The sequence below is a fragment of the Echinops telfairi genome, unplaced genomic scaffold (genome assembly GCF_000313985.2).
Source record: "Echinops telfairi isolate 266 unplaced genomic scaffold, ASM31398v2 ScPeMD7_70;HRSCAF=299, whole genome shotgun sequence".
Lineage (NCBI taxonomy): Eukaryota > Metazoa > Chordata > Mammalia > Afrosoricida > Tenrecidae > Echinops > Echinops telfairi.
This window is the reverse complement of record NW_022103968.1, coordinates 72,760,557-72,780,809: the sequence shown is the minus strand read 5'-3', so window position 1 is coordinate 72,780,809 and position 20,253 is coordinate 72,760,557. Positions and strand designations below refer to the sequence as shown.

The 20,253-nt window shown below is 51.0% G+C and overlaps 1 protein-coding gene across 1 annotated transcript in view; it reads right to left on the bottom strand.

Moving 5' to 3' along the window:
• LOC101654797 (protein HIRA) overlaps positions 1-20,253 on the bottom strand; it is a 47,926-nt gene that overhangs the window by 10,848 nt on the left and 16,825 nt on the right. The window contains exons 8-20 of the mRNA XM_045291304.1: positions 20,063-20,176; positions 19,494-19,564; positions 19,042-19,147; positions 16,926-17,135; positions 15,811-15,896; positions 8,802-8,999; positions 6,872-7,033; positions 4,993-5,197; positions 4,620-4,724; positions 2,977-3,125; positions 1,368-1,529; positions 701-759; positions 453-558 (exon numbers count right to left, since the gene is read on the bottom strand). Of these exons, the coding sequence (XP_045147239.1) occupies positions 453-558; positions 701-759; positions 1,368-1,529; positions 2,977-3,125; positions 4,620-4,724; positions 4,993-5,197; positions 6,872-7,033; positions 8,802-8,999; positions 15,811-15,896; positions 16,926-17,135; positions 19,042-19,147; positions 19,494-19,564; positions 20,063-20,176 (1,733 nt within the window). The remainder of the gene's footprint in view (positions 1-452; positions 559-700; positions 760-1,367; positions 1,530-2,976; positions 3,126-4,619; positions 4,725-4,992; positions 5,198-6,871; positions 7,034-8,801; positions 9,000-15,810; positions 15,897-16,925; positions 17,136-19,041; positions 19,148-19,493; positions 19,565-20,062; positions 20,177-20,253) is intronic.

The following is a 20,253-nucleotide window of genomic DNA, read 5'->3' as shown; positions in this document are numbered from 1 at the left end:
CAAACAAAACCAGGCAAAGTAGCCCCTCGCCCAAGAGTTCCCTGTATGTGCTATGCTGAGTTTTGTACGCATGCTTGCTATTTGTGAAAATACGGTAATAACTTTTTCTGCAGTTTTGGAAAAGTATGCTCAAAGTAGTTGCTGAAAAATTTTTTTAACCTCAGGAAAGTCATCTGTGGCTATAGAATTGGGCCTGGTATAACAAGTCACCCAAAGAGGAGTTGAAGGGAGGCAGGTGCCTGCAGTGCACTTGCTCTGAGCGTACAGAGCCCCATGCTGGCAGCCTTGCGGGGTTCTGTCCTGGCAGGCTGAGCTCCAACGTCTCGCCCAGACAGAGCCCAGCCAGGGGCCTGACACTCTGGGCATATGGATGTAGGGTCAGGTTGGCCAAACCATCAGGACCTGAGTCCCAGGGACTGGAGCCGAGGGCAGGGTGGGAGCAAGTGGCTTACCATGTAGAAAGGGACGGGTTAAAGCAGTAGGCCTTTCCATCGGACAGGTTCATCACTGGAATCCCATGCTGGGTCAGCAGGATCTGTGACACTGTCATATCACTTCCTGAGGGACAGCACAGCACAACAGTGGGCTCCAGGCTCCTCCACACAGACTTGAGGCTTTGAGGTGCTACTCTGTGGGAGCCACCCTCCCACAAGTCCACCCACATTTGTCCCCCACCCTGGGTCCCGGCCCCAGCGGTTACCTGCCAAGATGGAGTGTAGAGACTCTTCTTTGACCACCACCACCTGTCTGTGGATGTCCCTGAGGGCGACAGGCCTCATTCTCCAACCTCAGCCAGTGCTACCACCCCTGCTGCCATCCCTGCTTCCCTCATGTGGCTGGGTAGCTTCTGACACCAAGCTCCTCTTTCTGGAGGAGCCCTGGTGGAGCAGTGGGTTGAGCACTGGGCGGTTAACAGTAAGGTCGAAGTTCAAACCCATTCCTCAGGAGAAAGCAGGGCAGATTTATCTGTGACAATTTCATCTGGGAAACCTTACAGGGCACTTTTTCCCTGTCCTACAGGGTCACTAGTGGTTGAATCCACTTGATAGCTGTAGATCTGGGTCTGGTAGATGCCCACACAGCGGAAGGCCCAGGCGCCAGAGCCCTAAGGTCCACTGCCTCTGCTACTTCGGCCATACCTGAACTCCTAGGGGACAGCCTGCTGCTGAGCAGCCCATCTGACCGGGCCTCTTCCGTTAAGATGCTGGGCCCTGTCGCTTAAGTATCCCTGGTCTCCTCAGCAGCAGGAGCCCCTCTCCGTTCTTCTGGTGCCCCCCTTCCCTCTCCCCCAGCACAGGGTCCCACAATGTGTCCCTGGGCTATTAGGGTCTCTTCTTGCATCCCTCCACCCATCCTGACCCTCTCACCAGACAGACAGTGTGGCTGCGGCCGTGAGCGCCATGACGTAGGTGCCCGTGCAGTGCAAAGTGGAGATGGGGGATGACAGGAGGATGGGAGGGAGGAGCCGGCGGCCGCAGGTGGAGAACACAGACAGCGTCCTCTTCTCACAGGCAACACACACCACGTCACTAGGAAGGTAGAGGACAGGCAGTGCCGATGGACCACTCGAGGGGACACACCAGAACCTTTATTGACCAGCCAGACTCAATACCAACGTCCCCTAGCAGTTGTGGCCTGCCCTGTGGACAGAATACTGACAGGTGCCCAAGGGACATGTCTAAGCAGAAAGGGACCCCAGTCTTCTCCTGCCCATGGGAGCTGAACAAGCTTGCTGGGCTCACGGGAGCACTAACTTCAGGCTTGTGTGTCTCTGAAGGCACCCAGGGCACCCAACAGTGGCTGGAAGGGGATGCCCAGAGCACGCCCATGCTGGGCACCTGCTGAGGCTAGCTAGGGACGAGCCAGAAGGCCAGGGCACGTCCCCATGGGTAGGAAGGAGTGCTTCAGGGAGAGTTTGTCCAACGTCTCTCTCTGAGCAACCAGTGGCCCCTGGAGCACAGCTAGAGTGCAGACCAACTTCAGGCAGCAGCCAGAACAGGGGAGCAGCTGCCACTTCCTCCACCCCAGCCAGCCTGCCTCTCTGGGTGGTGGTCAGGCTTCAGCAAAGGTGGGGGGTGGGAGGGCTCTGGCTTACAGCACCTCTCGAGTGAAGGAGGGAGAGAACTTAGAGCAAGACCTGGCTGCAGAGATGTCTCTGTCTGCTCAGAGCCCTCCCTGAGCCAGCCCGAGGCAAAGGAAGCATCTGAGGGCCACAGCGTCAAGGAGCAGGGCTGTGCGTGGGGGAGATCACCGAAGGGGAGGGCTGCAGGTTGCCAGGCTGCCACATAGGGGGCTGTGCTGACCCTCCTCCACTCCAACTTGCCCTGGGATGAGGGACAGAGAGGGGGCCCAGGGCATCAGCCCAGGTCCAGGCCTCCTGGACTTGTACAAAGATGCTAGCTGTATGGAAGGGGAGTGGGAGCGTCCCAGGTTGACACACAGGCTGGTCGAGGGCCCACTGGAACCCTGACCTTGGACGAAGACCAGAGCTGACAGGCACCTTACCTGTAAACCCAAGACAGCTGATCAAGGACTCCTCTAATGAGTGAGCGCACCTGAGCCGACCACTTCTGTCATTCATCAGAGAACCTAACTCGGGCTCTTGGACTAGGGCGCCGCGCCTCCGAAGGGCAGAGCCATGAGCTGCTCTCGGGGCCCCAGGAACACATGAGGCTACTGACCTCTGAGCAAAGTCTAAGTTCTGCCAGAGTGGGGCTGAAGGTTTGTGGAGAAATTGGAACCCGCTCTACCTTCCCCAAGCTCCCTGCACTACTATCTAGGATCAGAGCTCAGCCTGGGGGCTGAGACTTTAGGACTCCGGTGCAGACGTGAGCTTCAGGCATCTTGGCTTCAAATTCTGGTTGTCAGCCAAGGAGGAGAATGCCTCTGGGTTGGACATCAAGCTGAAATGCAAGGGCTGGGCCCAGGCCAGTGGCAGTGGCAGTGACAGTGGTAGTCCAGGCCCTTGGTCCTTACCAGCTGCCGGCAGCGGTGAGTATCCGGCTGGTGAGCACTGTCTCCCATGCCTTCCCTTCCCGGTTGCACTTCAAGCGGCTCAGCTTCACGCCACCCACGGCAGTCGCTTCATTCTCCACCTCAATGTACATGGAGGGGTCGGAGCTCACCTGGGGGTGGGGGGAGTGGAAGGCAGTGATGATGAGTCCACCCAGATGGTGCCATGGGGCCAGGTCCTGAGGCAGGAAGCCAGAGGCAGGTAACCAAGCGAGCAAGTGAGCAGTCAAGTGAGTGGCAGGCCAGCAGAGCAGGGTGATGGGAAGGGGTTGGTGGGACACTGGTGCCTCTTCCTCCTTGAGGCCAAATAGCCACAGAGACCCAGCACCTGTCCTATGAGAACCCAGAGGTCTCTGAGCCCAAGCACTTCTTTAACAGGTGAGGACACAGATGCTCAGAGAGCGAGTAGCTGTCCTGAGATGACACACTTAGGATTTCAGGCCAAAATGGAGGCTTTGTTGGAAGTATCAGGCCTCTCTCCACAGCACAGACCTGAGACATGAAGTGAAACAGACACAGCAGGTGGCCCTGCAGCCCTGAGCACCGATGACAAGACAAAGGCCTCAACTGAACACAGAAAGATCTCAGCTGACCCAGCATGGCCACCGGGGGACAGAGGCAGCTGAGTCCTGAGTCCCAGATCTCCCCTTCTGAGTGCAATTAGGTTCCAATGGGGACTCGGGGCACCTACTCCCCACCCTGGATCCTGGTACCTGGCCATCACTACTGACTGCCCTGGTCAGGATTCCAAGCAAAGGCACCTGGCTCAATGGGAGAAACACAGAGCAAAACTCAAAGGCATAAAAATAGGCCAGACTCTCTGGTCTGATAGAGACTGAAGAAGCCCCCAGACTCTGGCCCTTAGACACACCTCAAACCTGCATGTGAATCCCTTCCCAGAGATGACCTTTCAGCCAAACAAGCAGGCTGATCATGTGAGCAGGAACCCAAGCAAAGCGGACTCCCCAGACCACCAAGTAGGCCCAGAAGCAAAGTTCAGAAGGAAGAGAGGGGAGAAAGAAATGGGGATCTAGGGGAGGAATTGGGAGAAACGGGGAGCTGGGGGAACGAACCAGGAAGTGTGCTACTACAAGAGACTCAGGTCATGAAACAACGTGTATGGATGGATGGCTGAATGGGAAATGAGCTTTCTCTGAAAATACTCAAAAAGAGCACCCGAACCCCCAGGAGACCCAGTTGGTGAGTGGGTACTGCCACCAGTGTCTGTGGGCCCTCCAAGGTTGCTCTGGAAACTTCCTATCACTGAAAGCGTCTGGCAGAATGCAGGGGCAGTGTACGCCTAGAAACATGCATGCACACTGCTGACCACTGGGGCGCCCCTGCTTCTGTACCCCTCTACCCCATCCCTTCCACAGTGTTGCACCGGGGCCCAGAAGGATGCATGGCTGGGAGGGGCCGCCGCCTGCTCTTGGTCACCCTAGGCTGGGCCTGACCACAGCATGAGTGCTAATGACCCCCGTTCTGGAGGAAGTGTGTGTACCACAGCCAGGGTCTGCCTGAGGGAGGAGGGGGGGAGGGACAGAGAGAGAGAGAGAATGTGTGCCTGTGCTCAGAAGCACCTGGGAGCCAGGGGGACCCACACTCACCTGCAGGGTGAATGCTCTTTGTGCGCCAGGGATGGGCAGTTTCAGTGCAAGTGCTGGTGCAGACAGACAAGAGGCATCCTTCTCGGCTGTCAGGGAGGCTGGAGACTGGAAGAGCCAGACGTGCTCTGAGTTCCCCCAACCCTCAAGGAGACATGTGACTGAAAGCTAAAATGAGGCCCGCTTTATAGGGGAGGGGGCTAACAGGCACAAGGCCTCTGGATGAGCCTCCTGGGGTGAAGGGTGGGAAAGAATATCTAAGCTGGCTGCTTCCCACCTCCTGTGAGGCCCACCTGCAGACCCTCCTCCTCCTGAGCCTGGGGGCCATGTGGGAGAAGGCTGGGCCATGGCTGTGGGCCTGGGGCTGCGGCCTCACCTGGACGGACAGAGACATGGGCATGAGACGGGAGTCCTTCCGAGGCCGCCCTTTCTTCTTCTTCTCCACTGTCTCAGCTTCCAGCTCCAGTCTCCGCTTGGAGAGGGAAGAGGGCTTGGTCACAGGGACCTTCTCGTCGCTGTCACTGCTGCTCTCCTGGAGGTCTCGGGACCTGCTCTCCTTCACCAGGTTTTGCTCTTTCAACCTGCACAGACACACATGCTCACTGGCCTCTTCTCAGGGCCACTGATGTCAGCGTGATTTTTCAAAAATCAAGGCTCATCCCCAAACACCAGTCTATGGGCAGGATGAACAGCTACGTGCTGTTCTAGCCTCATCTCGGGAATCTCAGAAGGTTGGCCTAGGGAGCTGAGAAATCCATGGAGCAGTTGTCCTATGCACATGGTGCACCCCGGAGTCGGAACAAGGGTCACCCTGACACTGTTCAGCAAACAAAGGAGGGCTTTGTCAATAAGTAACGTATATGCTTACGGGTCCTCACACAACATGAGCCACTACCACACCCCAAACTGGAGACCACAAAACACCACACCTCAGTTGGAGCTAAAGTCCCATTTGGGACATGGGCACAGTCAGCCCTGAGGAACTGGCTGTTCGAAGCCACCAACCACGCCAAGGGAGGAAAATGAGGCCGTCTGCTTCTGTAAAGGTACATAGCCTTGGAGACTCCAGGGAGCAGTTCCATTCTGTTGTTCTATGGTTCGAGGTGCGTGGTGCGTGGCAAATGCCTCCTTGGCAGTGATTTTGGTCTTAGAGTGGAGACTAACTTGAGTTAAAATTTCTGGGCATCCCATTGATGAGTGCCCACATTTTAATTACTTTTGAGCCCTACCAAGTTCTCCTAAGCATAGATAAAAAATCAACAACAACAATAAACCAATCCCAGCAGGGGAGAGGAAAGACCAATTTCTGAATAATACCCCGAGTTCTGCTCCTGGATGGCACTTTACAGAGCCTCAGGCAGCCTGGGGGAGGACACTTAACTAACTTCAGGCTACTGGCCTTCCTTGCTCACAGGAGGGGAGTGAAAAAGGATGAGGAACACTTCTGAAGGCCACAGCATAGGGACTGGCCCATCAGAAAACCTGGAGTTTCACCCTCAGTTCACATAGTACTCGCTATGCTGTTCCTCCCACCCCCACTCCGAAGCTGCTTGGGCTCTGTGCAAGGGCAGTGACAGTGGTGACCCGGCACAGGTGACTTCAAAAGGACCTCTCAGAAAACCCCTCAAACTCACAGCGACCTTAGAGGTCAGGGTAGAACGGCCCTGTGGGTTTCCAAGACTAACTCTTTCCCAAAATAGAAAGCCCATCTTTCTCCCATGGAGCAGCTGGTGGTTTCAAATTGCTGACATTGTGGTTAGCAGCTCACCATATAACCCAACAGGGCTCCCCCGAAGTATCTCTAAGAAAGCTCAAAGACCACAGGAGGGACCATGCCAAGGGCACTGGAGGAAGTGGGAGCTGGAGTCACTGAAAATGACAGCAGAGTAAGCACAGCCAACTCCCTGTGCAACGAGCATGAGCCCTCATGTCAGAGGCCTGCCTCTCCAGTTATCAATTGCCCAAGACCACATCATGTCTGCTACGGTCAAAAAAATCACAAGGTGCACCAAAAGGCAACAGGAACACGCCTCCCACCTCTCTAGCCCCTGCTACACTTTCAGGCGAGCTCTGAGGTACACACACCATCACATTTTCATCAGCACCCCCTGTCTGGGTCCTGCCACCCGCTCCAAGCTGTGGTCCAGGGCCCTGCAGAAGCAAGGCTCCCCCAACGGAAGGGCAGGCTCCTGGGTGGGGAAGTAGACCTACACCTCACCCACCCTCTCTCTGGGACTCATGCAGCTACCACCTACCTTTCCGTGACTGTTGGTGGCACACTGGTCAAGACAGGAGTCCCCGACGTGGCTTTGGATCGCTCCGTGAACCGGGAGTCAAAGGCTTTCATGGGTTCAATCTTGGAGGGGGTGGTTAGCACAGAGGGGGATGAGGCGGTGGGTGTCGAGGTAGCAGTCACACTGATAAGAAAGCACATCAAGCAGATGCATCAAGGGGCTGGGCCAAAGGGGCAGAGGAGTCACACTTTCACCAACACGGAAAAGACCCAGGAGATTATTCCCGTCTCATTCTTTAGCATCTTCCTGAGTGAATTTCTGGAAGAGTCTAACTGCACATGCCACGCATTCATGCCTGCCTTCTGCATCGTTCTGAGAGCTTGTGGGCAGCATGAGGCCCTGGCAAAGATCCTTACAAACCCTCACCAGTCTGCCAACCCCATAGCCAGCTACATTTCCCATTAACTACGACCACCACCAGCCTTTCGTACATCCAGACAATTGGCAGTCCCAAAGCCATTCTTTCTCCCTAGTCTCCTTTCTTAGCCAAGCCCCTGTCCCCTAGACAGACTCTCCTCATGGGGACAAGTTTCCAGCAATCTCCTTGCAGTGCACACTCCAGAGGTAGGAGACACTGGCAAGAGCTTGCCCACTCCTCCTTCTCTGTGCTCAAGCTGGCCCCACTCTCACAGTCCAAAGGCTGGTCATACTGCTGCCTACATTCAGGGTCATGTACCTCACTTCCAGCCACCTGCCTGGCTGTCACCCTGGAAAGGCCTCCCCACCTTTATCACAGCCTGTGACCACTAAGGTGTGTAAGGACAGATGCCTCAAACACTGTTGGGGTCCATCCATCTGACCTTCCAGCCACACCTCCAATCCTTGCTCCTGGAACACTAGTTTCCCAGCCCCTTCTTCTTCTCTTCCAGCCCATGCTCCCCTCAGAGCGGAGCCACCTGACCCATGGTCAGGAGAAGGCTGACACAGTACACAACCCAATCCCCGTCAATGGAGACTCACCTCTGCCAGGATTGGTTAGGTCTAGGGTAACCATTGCCTGCTGGGGTAAGCTTACTAAAAACACCAAGTCCCAAAGGTTCTTGTGCCCCTCCATGGTCCCCAGGGAAAAGGCCAGAGTCCCTGGGTCTTTCCAGCAGCCCAGCCTTTCTCCCCTCTTCCTGCCGCTCCTGCTTTTATTGTTGGCCCACCTTCCTGCCGGCACTCCCTCCCCTTGGATGGTTTGTGAGGTCCTTGGGTGGATATCCTTATGAGAAGCCTGCATGAGACCTGCCCACTAGCCCCCTGGCCATGACTAGTCCTTGCTTCCCAGAGGATCCTCAGAGTGATGTTACAATCCTGTGTCTGCCGCTGGTCCCACTAACTTATATACTCTCTGCAGACAAGCATTCACTAATCCACCAGTCACCTGGGACCTAGCATGGTGTGTAACCCAGAGCAGCTGTCAAGCAAATATCTGCTGAGGAATGAAGAGCTCCAGGCTCTTACTCATGCTCAGTTTTCTTCCTTTCAGTGCGGTGTCCAGGTGACAGTCAGCAGAGCCTAGCACACGGGCGCCTGGCTGGCATGGATGGGGGTGGGTATGCCTCGCCAGCAGAGCCAAGTGGAAGGCCCAGCCTCAGTGATGCTAGGCCACCTATAGTGCAGGCCCGGCAGAGACGACTGTAGCCAGTAGCTTCTTCAATCTGAGCAGCTCAGTCCAAGAGGTACATATTTCCATCAGAGCCACAGTGTTGGTAGTTATGACACCCTTCCCCACCCTCCTTGTGGCCTCGTGCATCAGAGACTTGTCTGGCCGGGTGTGCCCTCCCCACCATACCCGTCTCTGATGAAAAACATTGGCTTCCTCATTGAAGGGGCCACAAAGAGGCAACGGGACAAAAGGCTCTGTTCCCAGAACTGTAACCAAGCCAGTATTTTCTTCAGGACTAACCTGTCTTTCCCGACAGCTTCCCCCGCAGGCTTGGACCCAACTGCCACCATCTGCTCCGTGGAAGGCTTGGAGATGCCGAAGGAGCAGGGGCTGCTGGATTCCAGGGGCAGGAGCTGTGGACTGCTGTGGGAGGAGAGCATGGTGCCCGCCAGAGACCCGGAGAGGGGGATGCTGTTAAAGAAGGCCGTGGAGAAGTCCCTGTCACCAAGCAAGAACGAAAGTCAACCTCCAAAACAAGAAAGCATAGCAATTACTTCAAGTATTCAATACCCTCTTCTCTTTTCCTGGAGTACAAACAGAAATGTACCTGTATATTTATGGTAGAAAACCTGGACAAGTAGAACTATCAATTGGCTCAAAGAGCCCAAAGATTATATGACACACTGTTGTTGTGTTAGGTGCCAGTGGGTTGGTTCCGACCCATACTGACAATATGCACAACAGAATGAAGTACTGCCCGGTTCTGCATCATGCTCACAATTGTTCGAATGTTTGAGCCCATCAATGCAGTCACTGGGTCGAGGACTTTCCTTTTTCATTGCCCCTCCACTTTACCAAGCATGATGTCTTTCTCCAGGGACTGGTCCCTCCTGACAACATGCACAAAGTACTTAAGATGAAGTCTGGTCATCCTTGCCTCTAAGAAGCACTCTGGCTGTATTTCTTCCAAGACAGATTGGCTTGTCCTTTTAGTAGTCCGTGGAACTCCCAGTGTTCTACTCCAGCACCTCCATTCAAGTGCATCAGTGCTTCTTCGGTCTTCCTTACTCACTGTCAAACTTGTATACGCACATGAGGCAATGGAGAATACCAGGGCTTGGGTCAGGTGCACCTTATTCTTCAAAGTAACACCTTGCTTTTCCTTACTCTAAAAAGGTCTTGTGCAGCAGATTTACCTAAATACTACTGATTATTCTTGGTGATGTAGAGGGTCAAAGAGAAGGATTGACCCAGTGCTGCAACAATGAGTTCAAACACAGGAGTAACTGTCAAGATGGGCCAGGACCAGGCTGTGCTTCCTCTGGTTCTACACAGGGTTGCTGGGAAGCAGAGCCTACGGGAAGGCACCTAATGACAACACTGACTGTGAGATGCACACAGACTTCCAAGGCGTTAAAATATGCACATAGGCCTTTGTTGTGGTTGCATGCCAGGAAGTCCATTATCATTCATACACGTCTGAGGAGTCATCCTGAGGTGCAGCAGCAAAGGCCATGGGCCACCATTAATGGATCACCCTACCATCATATAGACGTACAATAATTTACTTAAACCAAGCTCTCCGAGAAACAATGGGGCCACCCTCTGGGCCACCTACTGCAAGCACTTTATACATTCGGAATCATCGACTGCAGGTTCCGGGCCAGACAACTCGGCTTCCATTCCTCCTTTACCTGCCTGCTCTACGGCAGTAGGTGCCTCATCACTTCTTGTCTCGGGCTGTCACCTGCACAATCACTGATAGATGTGAACAGGGCAGATAGAACACAGAGGAGCCACTCACACATGCCCATGTTTTTATAATGGTCATTCTGTCGTTTCATAGCTGGGAGAGGAGACACTCCTAGAAGGAATGGTATAGCAGTGATGTTTTTTGAGAAATATTTCTCAAATACCCTCCTTAGAGATTTAACCACCTGGCAAGTCAGGCACAAAAGTGCCTGCAACCACATTTCATTAAATCTCTTGATATTTTTCAACTCTCTGATAGGGGAAAGATAAGATCAGATAATAGTTTTAATTGGGGATTATTATTATCATTGAGTTTGAACAGTTTTTTCATGAACACGTATTGTGGTGTTTTTCTTTTTTCTTTTGGTGAACTGCCTGTCCTTTGCATTTGCCTACTCTTCTATCGGGAATCGGTCTTTAGGGATGCTTGATTTGTGAGGCCGCTTTACCTATAGAGAAGACCATTCCTCATGAGTAAGAAGTAGTTGTGTTTGCCTGTTCCAGAGCGTATTTTTTCTTGCCAAAATACGTTATTTTTAAAGTAATCTAAATTTTGGTGAAAAGACTTTTAATCCAAGTTTCAAAACATATTCTTTCATGCAATCATCTACAACTTTCCAGAAATGTAAGCAACAAAAACATTAAATATCAAAAAATCCGAACCACCACGAATAAATTTAACCATACACAGTCATGCAGGGGGCGCAATTGATAGATGTGGTTGTTAAGTGCTGACTGGGGGTGTGTGTGTATGAAGGCCCTCCCTGGAGGGGTGGTCCAGTCATCTACGGCCAAAAGATCAGCCGTTCAAATCGTGTTGGGCACGATTCTCCTCTGCCACATCTGGGGTGTCACCACGAGTCCGACAACTCACTGGAACAGGTGCTGTGAAGATACAATCCAGCTATGTCCCCAGTTTTGACTTTATTTACTGAATTATCCAACTTCCAGCATGAGATGAAGCCCATAGATATGGGGTATATTTTCTAAATCATTACTGTCTAATCATGTTTTGCTAACTCACTAGTTATTTTATTTTTTAATCATTTTATTAGGGGCTCATACAACTCTTATCACAATCCATACATACATCAATTGTGTAAAGCACATTTGTACATTCATTGCCCTCAACTCACTAATTTAATGTCTATAACTTACATGTCTTAATTACTGATCAGATTAATCTTCCCTGAGAAATCTTTTCCAGAAATATTTGGGCTATTCTTTTTTTTTTTTAATAGTTTTATTGGCATATGCTTCACATCATACAATTGTTCAATCATATTAAGATTTGTGCAATTATCACCACAATCAATTTCAGAACACTCTTTTCTCATACTCATTGCGGTTAGCTCCCCATTTCCCCCCATCTTCCCCTGCCAAACCCTATGCAGTTACTCTCTCTATAGATTTCTGGATTTCATATACAGAAAACCATACAAAATCATACAAATAAAGCCCCAACAATGACTAGACAATACACAGAAAAACCTCAAAGAGAAAAAGCAAAATATATTAAAAACTGAAACAACTTTTAAATGGGTCAAAAGAGAGATCAAATGATAGAAGGTGTTACAATTTAACCTAACATTCGCCATAATTGACTTTACAATGCTCTCTGTATGATAGCAAGGCTGCTCACATCCCTCAACTACTTAATCCAGGTGAGAACCCTACAAATGGATTCTGAATTTCCAATGGCCTTCTGCAAACTACTACTCACAATTTAAGATCTGATATCATTCCCTCCTTTGGATTTGGATTTTTTACAATCCTTGGATCACACAGGGTGGTGTGCTTCTCCCATGTATTTGGACTATTCTTATTTTCCCACATGAACTTTTAGAATCTGATTTCATTTTGTTGGTTGGTTCCAGCCACTTTCTCAGCAGTTTTAGCAATGAACTCTTACAGATAACTATTGTCTTCAAATAGTAATATATTTTATCTTTTTTCTTCTATACTTTTGATGAACTGTTTAGGCTAGAAGCTCTGCTCTTGTTAAGTGCTATAGAGTAATTTCTGACCCAGTCACCCAATGTACAACAGAACAAAATACTGCCCTCTGCTGTAACAGCTTCATAACTGTTGCTATGCTTGAACTCACTAGCAGAGATACTGTACAAAGTCACCTTCTTACGGGTCTTCCTTTTCTCCCAGCCGCTCTTCTTTACCGAGCATGATGTGTTTCTTCAGGGATGGTCCCTCCTGATAACATAAGGAATCTCGCCATCCTCAATTCTAAGGAACCTCCTAGCTGTACCTCTACCACGACAGACTTTCTTATTCTATTTATTTTCAATTTTAAAAGTCCTTCTCTCTTCTTCTTATTTATTTATAATCGTTTTATTAGGGGCTCATACAACTCTTTTTTTAAAAAAACATTTTATTAGGGGCTCATACAACTCTTATCACAATCCATACACACATCAATTGTGTAAAGCGCATTTGTACTTCATTCTCAAAACATTTTCTCTCCACTTAAACCCCCAACATTAGGTCCTCATTTTCCCCCTCCCTCCCCGCTCCCCCCTCCCTCATGAGCCCTATAGTTTAGAAATTGTTTTGTCACTCATACAACTCTTGTCGCAATCCATACATACATAAATTGTGTAAAGCACATTTGTACATTCATGGCCCTCATCATCAGACTTTCTTATTCCTTTGGAAGTCCACGGTATATTCAATATTCTTTCCCTAAACCGTAATTAAACGGTATCAGCTATTCCTTAGCATTTCTTTTTTGTTGGGTGGGGGAGGGGGATTTTAGTTTTTATTTATTTATTTATTTGAACATTTTATTAGGGGCTCACACAACTGTTATCGCAATCCATACAGCATTTCTTATTCACTGTCCAGTTTTGGAAAGTAAATGAGGTGGTGAAAATACCGTGGATTAGTGCACTTTGTTAGGCTTCAAAGTGACATCGTTGCTTTTCAGATTTGCCTAATACAATAACATATATACTCAAGTATAAGCTGACCTGATTATCAGCCGAGGCACCTAATTTTACCATAAAAACGGCATCAAAATGTGTTGAAAAAACTTGGCTTAAACACTAGTGTATATGGTACCCCACCCCCACCCCCATACAATATTTTTTATTTCTGGACTGCTGGAAGTTTGTGAAAATCTTAAATTTCCCCTCTCCCCCTGAAGTTTTAAGATTTGAGTAACAGTCAATTAACTGTTCTCCCTGGTAGGCATGTGGATATTACGCTATCACTGACAGCATTAAGCCTAAGGATTGATCTTGAAATGTCTTTTGTCAGTGAATGCGACATTCCTCCTCTTCTCTTTGTCATTCCCACAATTGGAGACCACGATTCAAAAGGGCCATTTTCCCAGTCCATTTCTGCTCATTAAAACCTAGGATATCTATCAAGTTTTCCTTTTCATTTTGGACAACTTCCAATTTTCCTAGATTCATACGTTAAAGAAAATTTTTTTTATACTTTTTATACCCTCATTCTCTCTCTTGACTAACTGAATGACATAGAAGCTTCATGATGTCAAATCAGTTAGGACAATAGACATTTCTTTAGCTCTTCATTTTGAAGTGAAGAAGTCGTTGACTCCCATCATTTATTCGAGTGCTCCATCAAGAAGGCTATTGAATTTCATCAAGCTACCTTTCAAGATCTACATAAATGATTAAATAACTCATTTCTCCCAATCTAGTAACATGTAGGATTAAATGAATACTTCCCACCATTCGGACCTCCTTGTTTTCGTGAAGTAAACCTGACTTGACTATGGTGTACCTGTTTGTTACTGTGCTCTAACATGCTGTTTGTTACTACTTATTTGGGAATTTTACATGGATGCTCAGAAGTGAGAGTGATCTAAAATTTACTATTTCAATCTTTATAGGGTTTTGACATGAATATTATGTTCATGGCAGAGTTCATTGAGCGAGTTAACTCTTGGACAATGGAGCCCTCATTTCTTCTCTGATCATCATTGTCTGCACAGGTTTTCACAGTTTGCAAGTGATTCTTCCCGTTAACTTCTACTAGACTATCTGTGCATTTTTCTGAATTGGCTAAGCTAACAATTTTATCTAGTCTGTTTTAACAAGGCAACTGGAAGCCAAAAAAGCCTTTCAAAACAAAAGAATCCAGCTGGAATGGCAGATATATCCAGTGTATTGGCAGAAAGTGGGCTTGGGGCCCAGTAGGAAGTCCCTGTCTGCCTCAACAATGTGGGGCTTGGAAGAAAAGGGCAGCCACCACTTCCACCTGCATGGCCCTTGTTCCCACAGGCCCAGCAGTATTCAAAGCATATTTACATGACCAGTCGTATTTGGTCCTAAGGAAGGGTAGGCAAGTGGCACCATACCTATGGGGTCCCAAGGGGGAAGGGGGAGGCTTGACCCAAGGAAAATGGCTGACAGGAGTTCTGGGAGTCAGGAGACCTGGTTCCGGATACAGACACAAACAGCCACCCACACCCCACCCCCAGCTCTCTGCTCTAAAGCCTCAGTGTCTGATGTCAAGCTAACATGAAGAGGTCTGATGGGACTTGAAGAAGAGTCAGAAAAACAGGTGGAGTAAACCCCCACCCTTGGTGCAGTCGGTCTACTGAAAGTGGTCTTCACCAAGGCTCTCGACGTCTGCGCAGCTCCCAGTGGGATTCTATAGCCTGGCATTAATGGTCTGGACGGGGGACATCTAGCTTTTTGAAATGAGGTCTTCTTTACTTTAAATCCATCCACGTCATTTCGGGGAGAACAACACAAAACCTTGACTTCAAGCTGTGAGACCACGTCATTTTCCTAGCACAAGCCCCTCCTGCTTTGCCGTGGCAACTGTCCCCGCTGTGGTCTGAGGTCCTTTCCCAACATGAAACTTAGCACACACTGTGCCTGTGCCTGTGCCTGCAGGGCTGGTAAGCCGGGCACGGTGCACTCTTGGAGTCTTGGTGAGCAGCAGCCAGGCAATGCTTCAGAAGACTATTTATTAGAACGGGGGAGAGGTCCAGATACATCAATGAGGTGAAGAGAAAGTAGGTTACAGCAATACATCAGGTAGGTCCAAACCTTACACTCATGCGTGTATACATACATGCTCAGAGAAGTTGGGAAGTTAAGCCTGGTAACAGGGATGATAACCCAAGTACTGGGAATGAGGATGTTCGGCTTTGCATTTTTACAATTGTCTCATTTCCCAACAATGCATAAGTATGACCTTCAGAACCAGTAGTTACTAAAGGGAGGGGGGGAGTCTGAGCTCCCTGCTACACTAGGGGCCTTCTGCTACTTTCATAAGCGAGCAAGTAGGTAGCAAGCAGGTAGCAGGGCACACTGACCTGAGAAGATGCCTCTCTGGCCTGGCAGCCAGGCCTCAGCTTCCCCGTCTCCCTCCAGTACTGGGGGTGGTTGGGGTGGGTATATACAGGTCTGTGATGGGTGAGGGGATTGGGGGATGGTGGAGTCTCACTTGCATCTTCCATGGGGTCAGAAGGGCACCTTGGACCCTCAAGGATCCCGAGGGGGCAGGTGACAGGAAGCCCACCCCGACACAGCCACCAAAAGCGAGGTGAATGCACAAGTACCCAGTGTCCAGCTGCGCTATGCAGAGGGGTGTGATCCTTCTCCGACCGTCGGCTGTTCGCGTCTCCACTTGTTTCTTCAAGAGATTCTGGCAAAGAAGAGCAACACAAGTGAGTGGGAGGGGTCTGCCCCAGGCACCACTTGCATTCTAAGGAAATGTCCTGCTAGGTCTTTCAGGTACCATTACACAAGGCCACCCGTCAGCACACAAACTCCAACTCCAAACTCACGGCCAACTCAAAATATGGGGTAGAACTGCCCCTGTGGGTTTCTGCGACTTACATTTTACAGGAGTAGAAAGCCCTGCAGTTTCGAACTGTGTTTATGCCCAGGGATTTCTCCAACAGCGCATGAGCACCTCTAAAACTAGGACCAGGGTAGTGTTCAGCAGAAGGAAGACCCCAAATGAAAAGCACAGGCAACTCCTTCCCTGTCATCTGTACCTCTGGCCTGGCCCAGCTACCAGGCCAGAGAGTCCTTGCTGGACTAGTCCCCATGCCCAATAGCCCACGGGGTCCTCTAAAGGGAACGGCAGGAATGAGAGCCGCACCCTTGAGGGCTACTCTTGTCTGGGACACCAGATTCCCATTCCTGAGCCAGGCCTTCCCTCCCTCCCTGGGGGCCTATAACAAGGGCTCTGCAGCTGAAACACCAGGTAGGAGGTGATCAAGTACGGGGAGATGGTGTTCACTCCCCTGGAAGTCCCAGCATACTCTCGGCCCCACCCCTAGTCCTGTGCTTCCCAAAGTGGGGAAACTACCCCCTAGAGGGGTTTGTTGGAGCAATCCCGGGGGTGGGGAGAGGACACAAAATCCGACACTTAATCCTGGATGATGGGCTAGAGTACAAGCAGGCCACAGTGCAGCCACTTTCTGGAAAGGAGCCAGCCGATCCAATCAATTTGGGAACTCAAGACCTAGTGAAGCTGGGGCTATTGGAGAGGAAGCCCTGAAGCTCGCTGGCCCCAGTGCTAGAGCTTCTCGGCCTTTCTAGACACAGGGACCCAGGACAGAGCTGTGCAGCTGACAGCAATGAGGACAAATGGCCGCAGAAGCAGCTCCCCCTGCCCTCAGCATGGGCCCAGGGTGTGGGTGAGTGGGGAGGAGCCAGCCCTCACCTTCCTGATGTCCTCTAGGCTCTCTCCATTTACAGCAACAGAGGTAGCTGAGCTGCTCTCCCGTGCAGACGCCCCCTTCTGGCCCAGCTGCTGCTGCTGCTGCCTCCTCTGGTACTTGAGCATCTCAGGATTCTCGATGACAGCTGTAGAGAGCTGTGCCTCGGTCATGATGGCCAAGCTCTTCCCGTAGGTGGACTGGTGGATGCGGCTCTAGAGGGGAGGGAGGAAGAGTGGGCGGTGTGAGTGGCCACAGCCCTGTTCTAGAGGTTTACACATGTGAGGTGTCTACAGGTGGGGATGAAGGTGAATGAGCTGCCTGATGGGCAGCATGTGGGAAAAGGCATTAGCTGACTCAAATTGCTAACTCTAGGGCCCCAAGGCACTCTTTGGAAACCGGAATTGAAACCAAGGGTCCCCCTCCACTGCTCTTGTCTTTAGACATCAGTCCCACGGGGTAGTAGGTCCTCGTAGGATAAGGTGACCAGATTTAAAGTGGGACACCATTGACCGGGTGTGTGTGTGTTCATGATTAAAATTTTGGTCTATATGGACCAAATAGACCGTTCCCTAGCTTGTCATGCATTCTTTCCAAAAATTGGGACTTTTAAAAAACGCCAAAAATCAGGGCTGTCCCGTCAAAAGCGGGACGTCTGGTCACCTTATCGTAGGAGAACCACCCGTGGCACCCCCCCACACTGACCCTTCTTAGCAGGGACCTCCTCTCTATCACCTGCCCAGGTCTTGCTCATCCTGTGCCACAAGAAGCGGAAGCCAGGAGGGTAGGGACAGCATCCCCAGCATGCCACAGCCATGGACACTCAAAGAAAGGGGCGAGGGGCAGACTCACAGAGAGCACTGTATCTACTTAGAAATGGTGGGGGGGTGGGGGGGTGGGAAGGAGGGGCAGGGGCACAGGTGGTGATCCAGAGGGTGTCTGAGGCCAGATCCACAGGACTGGCCTAGTGTGCCACCCAGCTGTGGTCAGACACCACCCTCCCTCATTCATCCCCTACACCTCTGAACAGAACTCAGTGTGCTCAGCATTGGGCCGGTATTCCTTACCCAGCGGCCCAGCCTGTCTTCTGGGAGAGGGGATGTGAGATGGGCTCACGCTGTGACTAGCCTGCAGTGACAAGCTAGAAAGGAGACCAAACCCTCAGAGACACGCACTGGCAGCCGGTCCTCCCAGGGAGGGTTCCCATCTGAAGGAGCTCCTTGGGGACTTTAGAGGACGAGCAAGCTCGTCACCCAGGGCGATGTGAGGCGCATACACCAAGAGCTGGCAACTTTCTCTCACTGACATCAAGTTGATGATAACCCGTAATGGCCCTCTAGGACGGGGTAGAAGTGCCCCTGTGAGTTTCTGAGACTAATTGTAACCAGAGTACACAGTCCCATCTTTCTCGAGGAGCAACTGGTGCCTTCTAACTGCCCAACACATAACTACTACGCCAGCAGGGATCTCAAGAGTTGGCAAAGGACTCTCTTTAAGAAGGGAGTCTACAGTGGGCAAGCTGGGCTGAGTCTTCCCAGAAAGCGTTGGAAAATGGCATGTGGATCACTGTCTCACATGAAGCATGGATGAGGGACTGGGCTGAGGGTCATATCTGGTCTTGGCAAAGGGGCTCTACATTGTTCAAGGCCTAGCTAGCTCACTGGTGAAACGGGTGGCAAGCCCTGTCTTGTAGGCTTAAGTATGAGTAGAATGAGATGACCATGCAAAGTGCTTGGCATGGAAACTGGCCCAGAGCATGTGCTAAGACCTGAGGAGTATTCCTCTTTTAACTGCTGCTCCATCGCCAGAAGGTCAGGCCAGAAAGTGAGGGGTGTGGGGGCCACTCTGGCTCTCTCCTTGTGGGGGTGGGGAGTTCCATGTGGCCAAGTTTTAACACAAGAGGAGCTGCTCAGAGTCGTTTAAGTCTTAATCCCAGGAACTCGTTGTTAAATAACTCTGTTTTGTACAGCAGCTCAGGATGACCGTCTATAAAGGGTGAGGGCCCAGCAGCACCTTAGCACACACAGTGGCTGGGGAGTTCATACAAAGGGGGCCCCCTCAGAGCCATTGGGGCTCCTGCGTGGCGCTAGCCCAGCAGCTGAAGAAGGGCCCTTCCCCTACCTTTTCCTCCTCGCTCAGGGGGTCTCCAAGTTCGTCCTGGGAGAAGTCGAGGAAGGCCACCGAGCCATCCATGGAGCACACTAGAATGCCCAGTCCATTAAGAGTCCTACAAGAAGCATGTGTCAGTAGCCTGGGGGTGAGGGAGAGGCTGGCCAGTGCAGGCCTGGGCCCTGGGTGGACGTAGGAGACCACTGGGCATCTGCTTCTGTGCAGAGAGACAGCCTTGGAGCCTCCCGGGCAGTCCCACTGGGTCCTGCAGGGTGGTCACTACAGGACCAGCAGAGCCAACAGTGAGGTGCTGTCACCCCTCTCTGCTCAGACACTTTCTAGTGACAAGGAGTGAGGAGCTCTGAAGCATACAGGTCCCGGAAGGGCGGCTCTGGTCTCGGGGCCTGCAAACACCCCCCTCCTCTCCCACGGTGTGGCCTGTGCAGCACAAAGACCCAGCTCACCAGGAAATATCCATGATGGACTTGTCAAACAGCTCATGGATGACAACCAGAGGCCGCTTCAGACATGTAAGCTGGAAGGAGAGAAGCAGCCAAGGTTATCTGAGACAACTGAAAACACTTCCTTGTCTGTTCAGTGGCAGCAATGAATGGAGGTCTGGGTTCCGGAACCAAAGAAGGAGCATGCCCTGAGCTGACAGGAGGGCCCTAGGCTCCTGGTTCCAGACAGGGAGGGGCTAACATCAGGCCTGAAGCACCAATATGTGCAGAAGACAACTCTGTAACCAGTACGTATAATAAATGCAACCACAGGTTGCCCTTCACACCCATAACTGCAACTCCACTATGCGCGTAAGGAAGGGCAAAACCATTTTTTAAAATGGAACTTTAAAGATATACTGATGACAGGAGTCCATAGGACATGGCCAGTGAGCTCATCCACAAGAGCAGTACACATGGGAGAGCCGGGAAAGACCAGAAGTGGTGTGTTCTCTTCTCTTCCAGGCATGCTATCTTCCCACCGAAGCCCCACCCCACCCAGACAGCAGCGAAGACGCATGGTGGGGGCTCACCCAGACGGAAAGTGAGCGGTCCTTGCTGCCCACGGCACAGCAGCAATAGGGGCAGCTGGGCTTTGCTGAACTTCCATTCTTCTGCTTCTTTTTGAAGATTTTGGGGTTGAATTTCTAAAGTCGAGTGGCAGAGATGAAACAGTGATTCAAGCAACCAGCCTGCCCCACATCTGGGCATGCTCTTTGGAGCT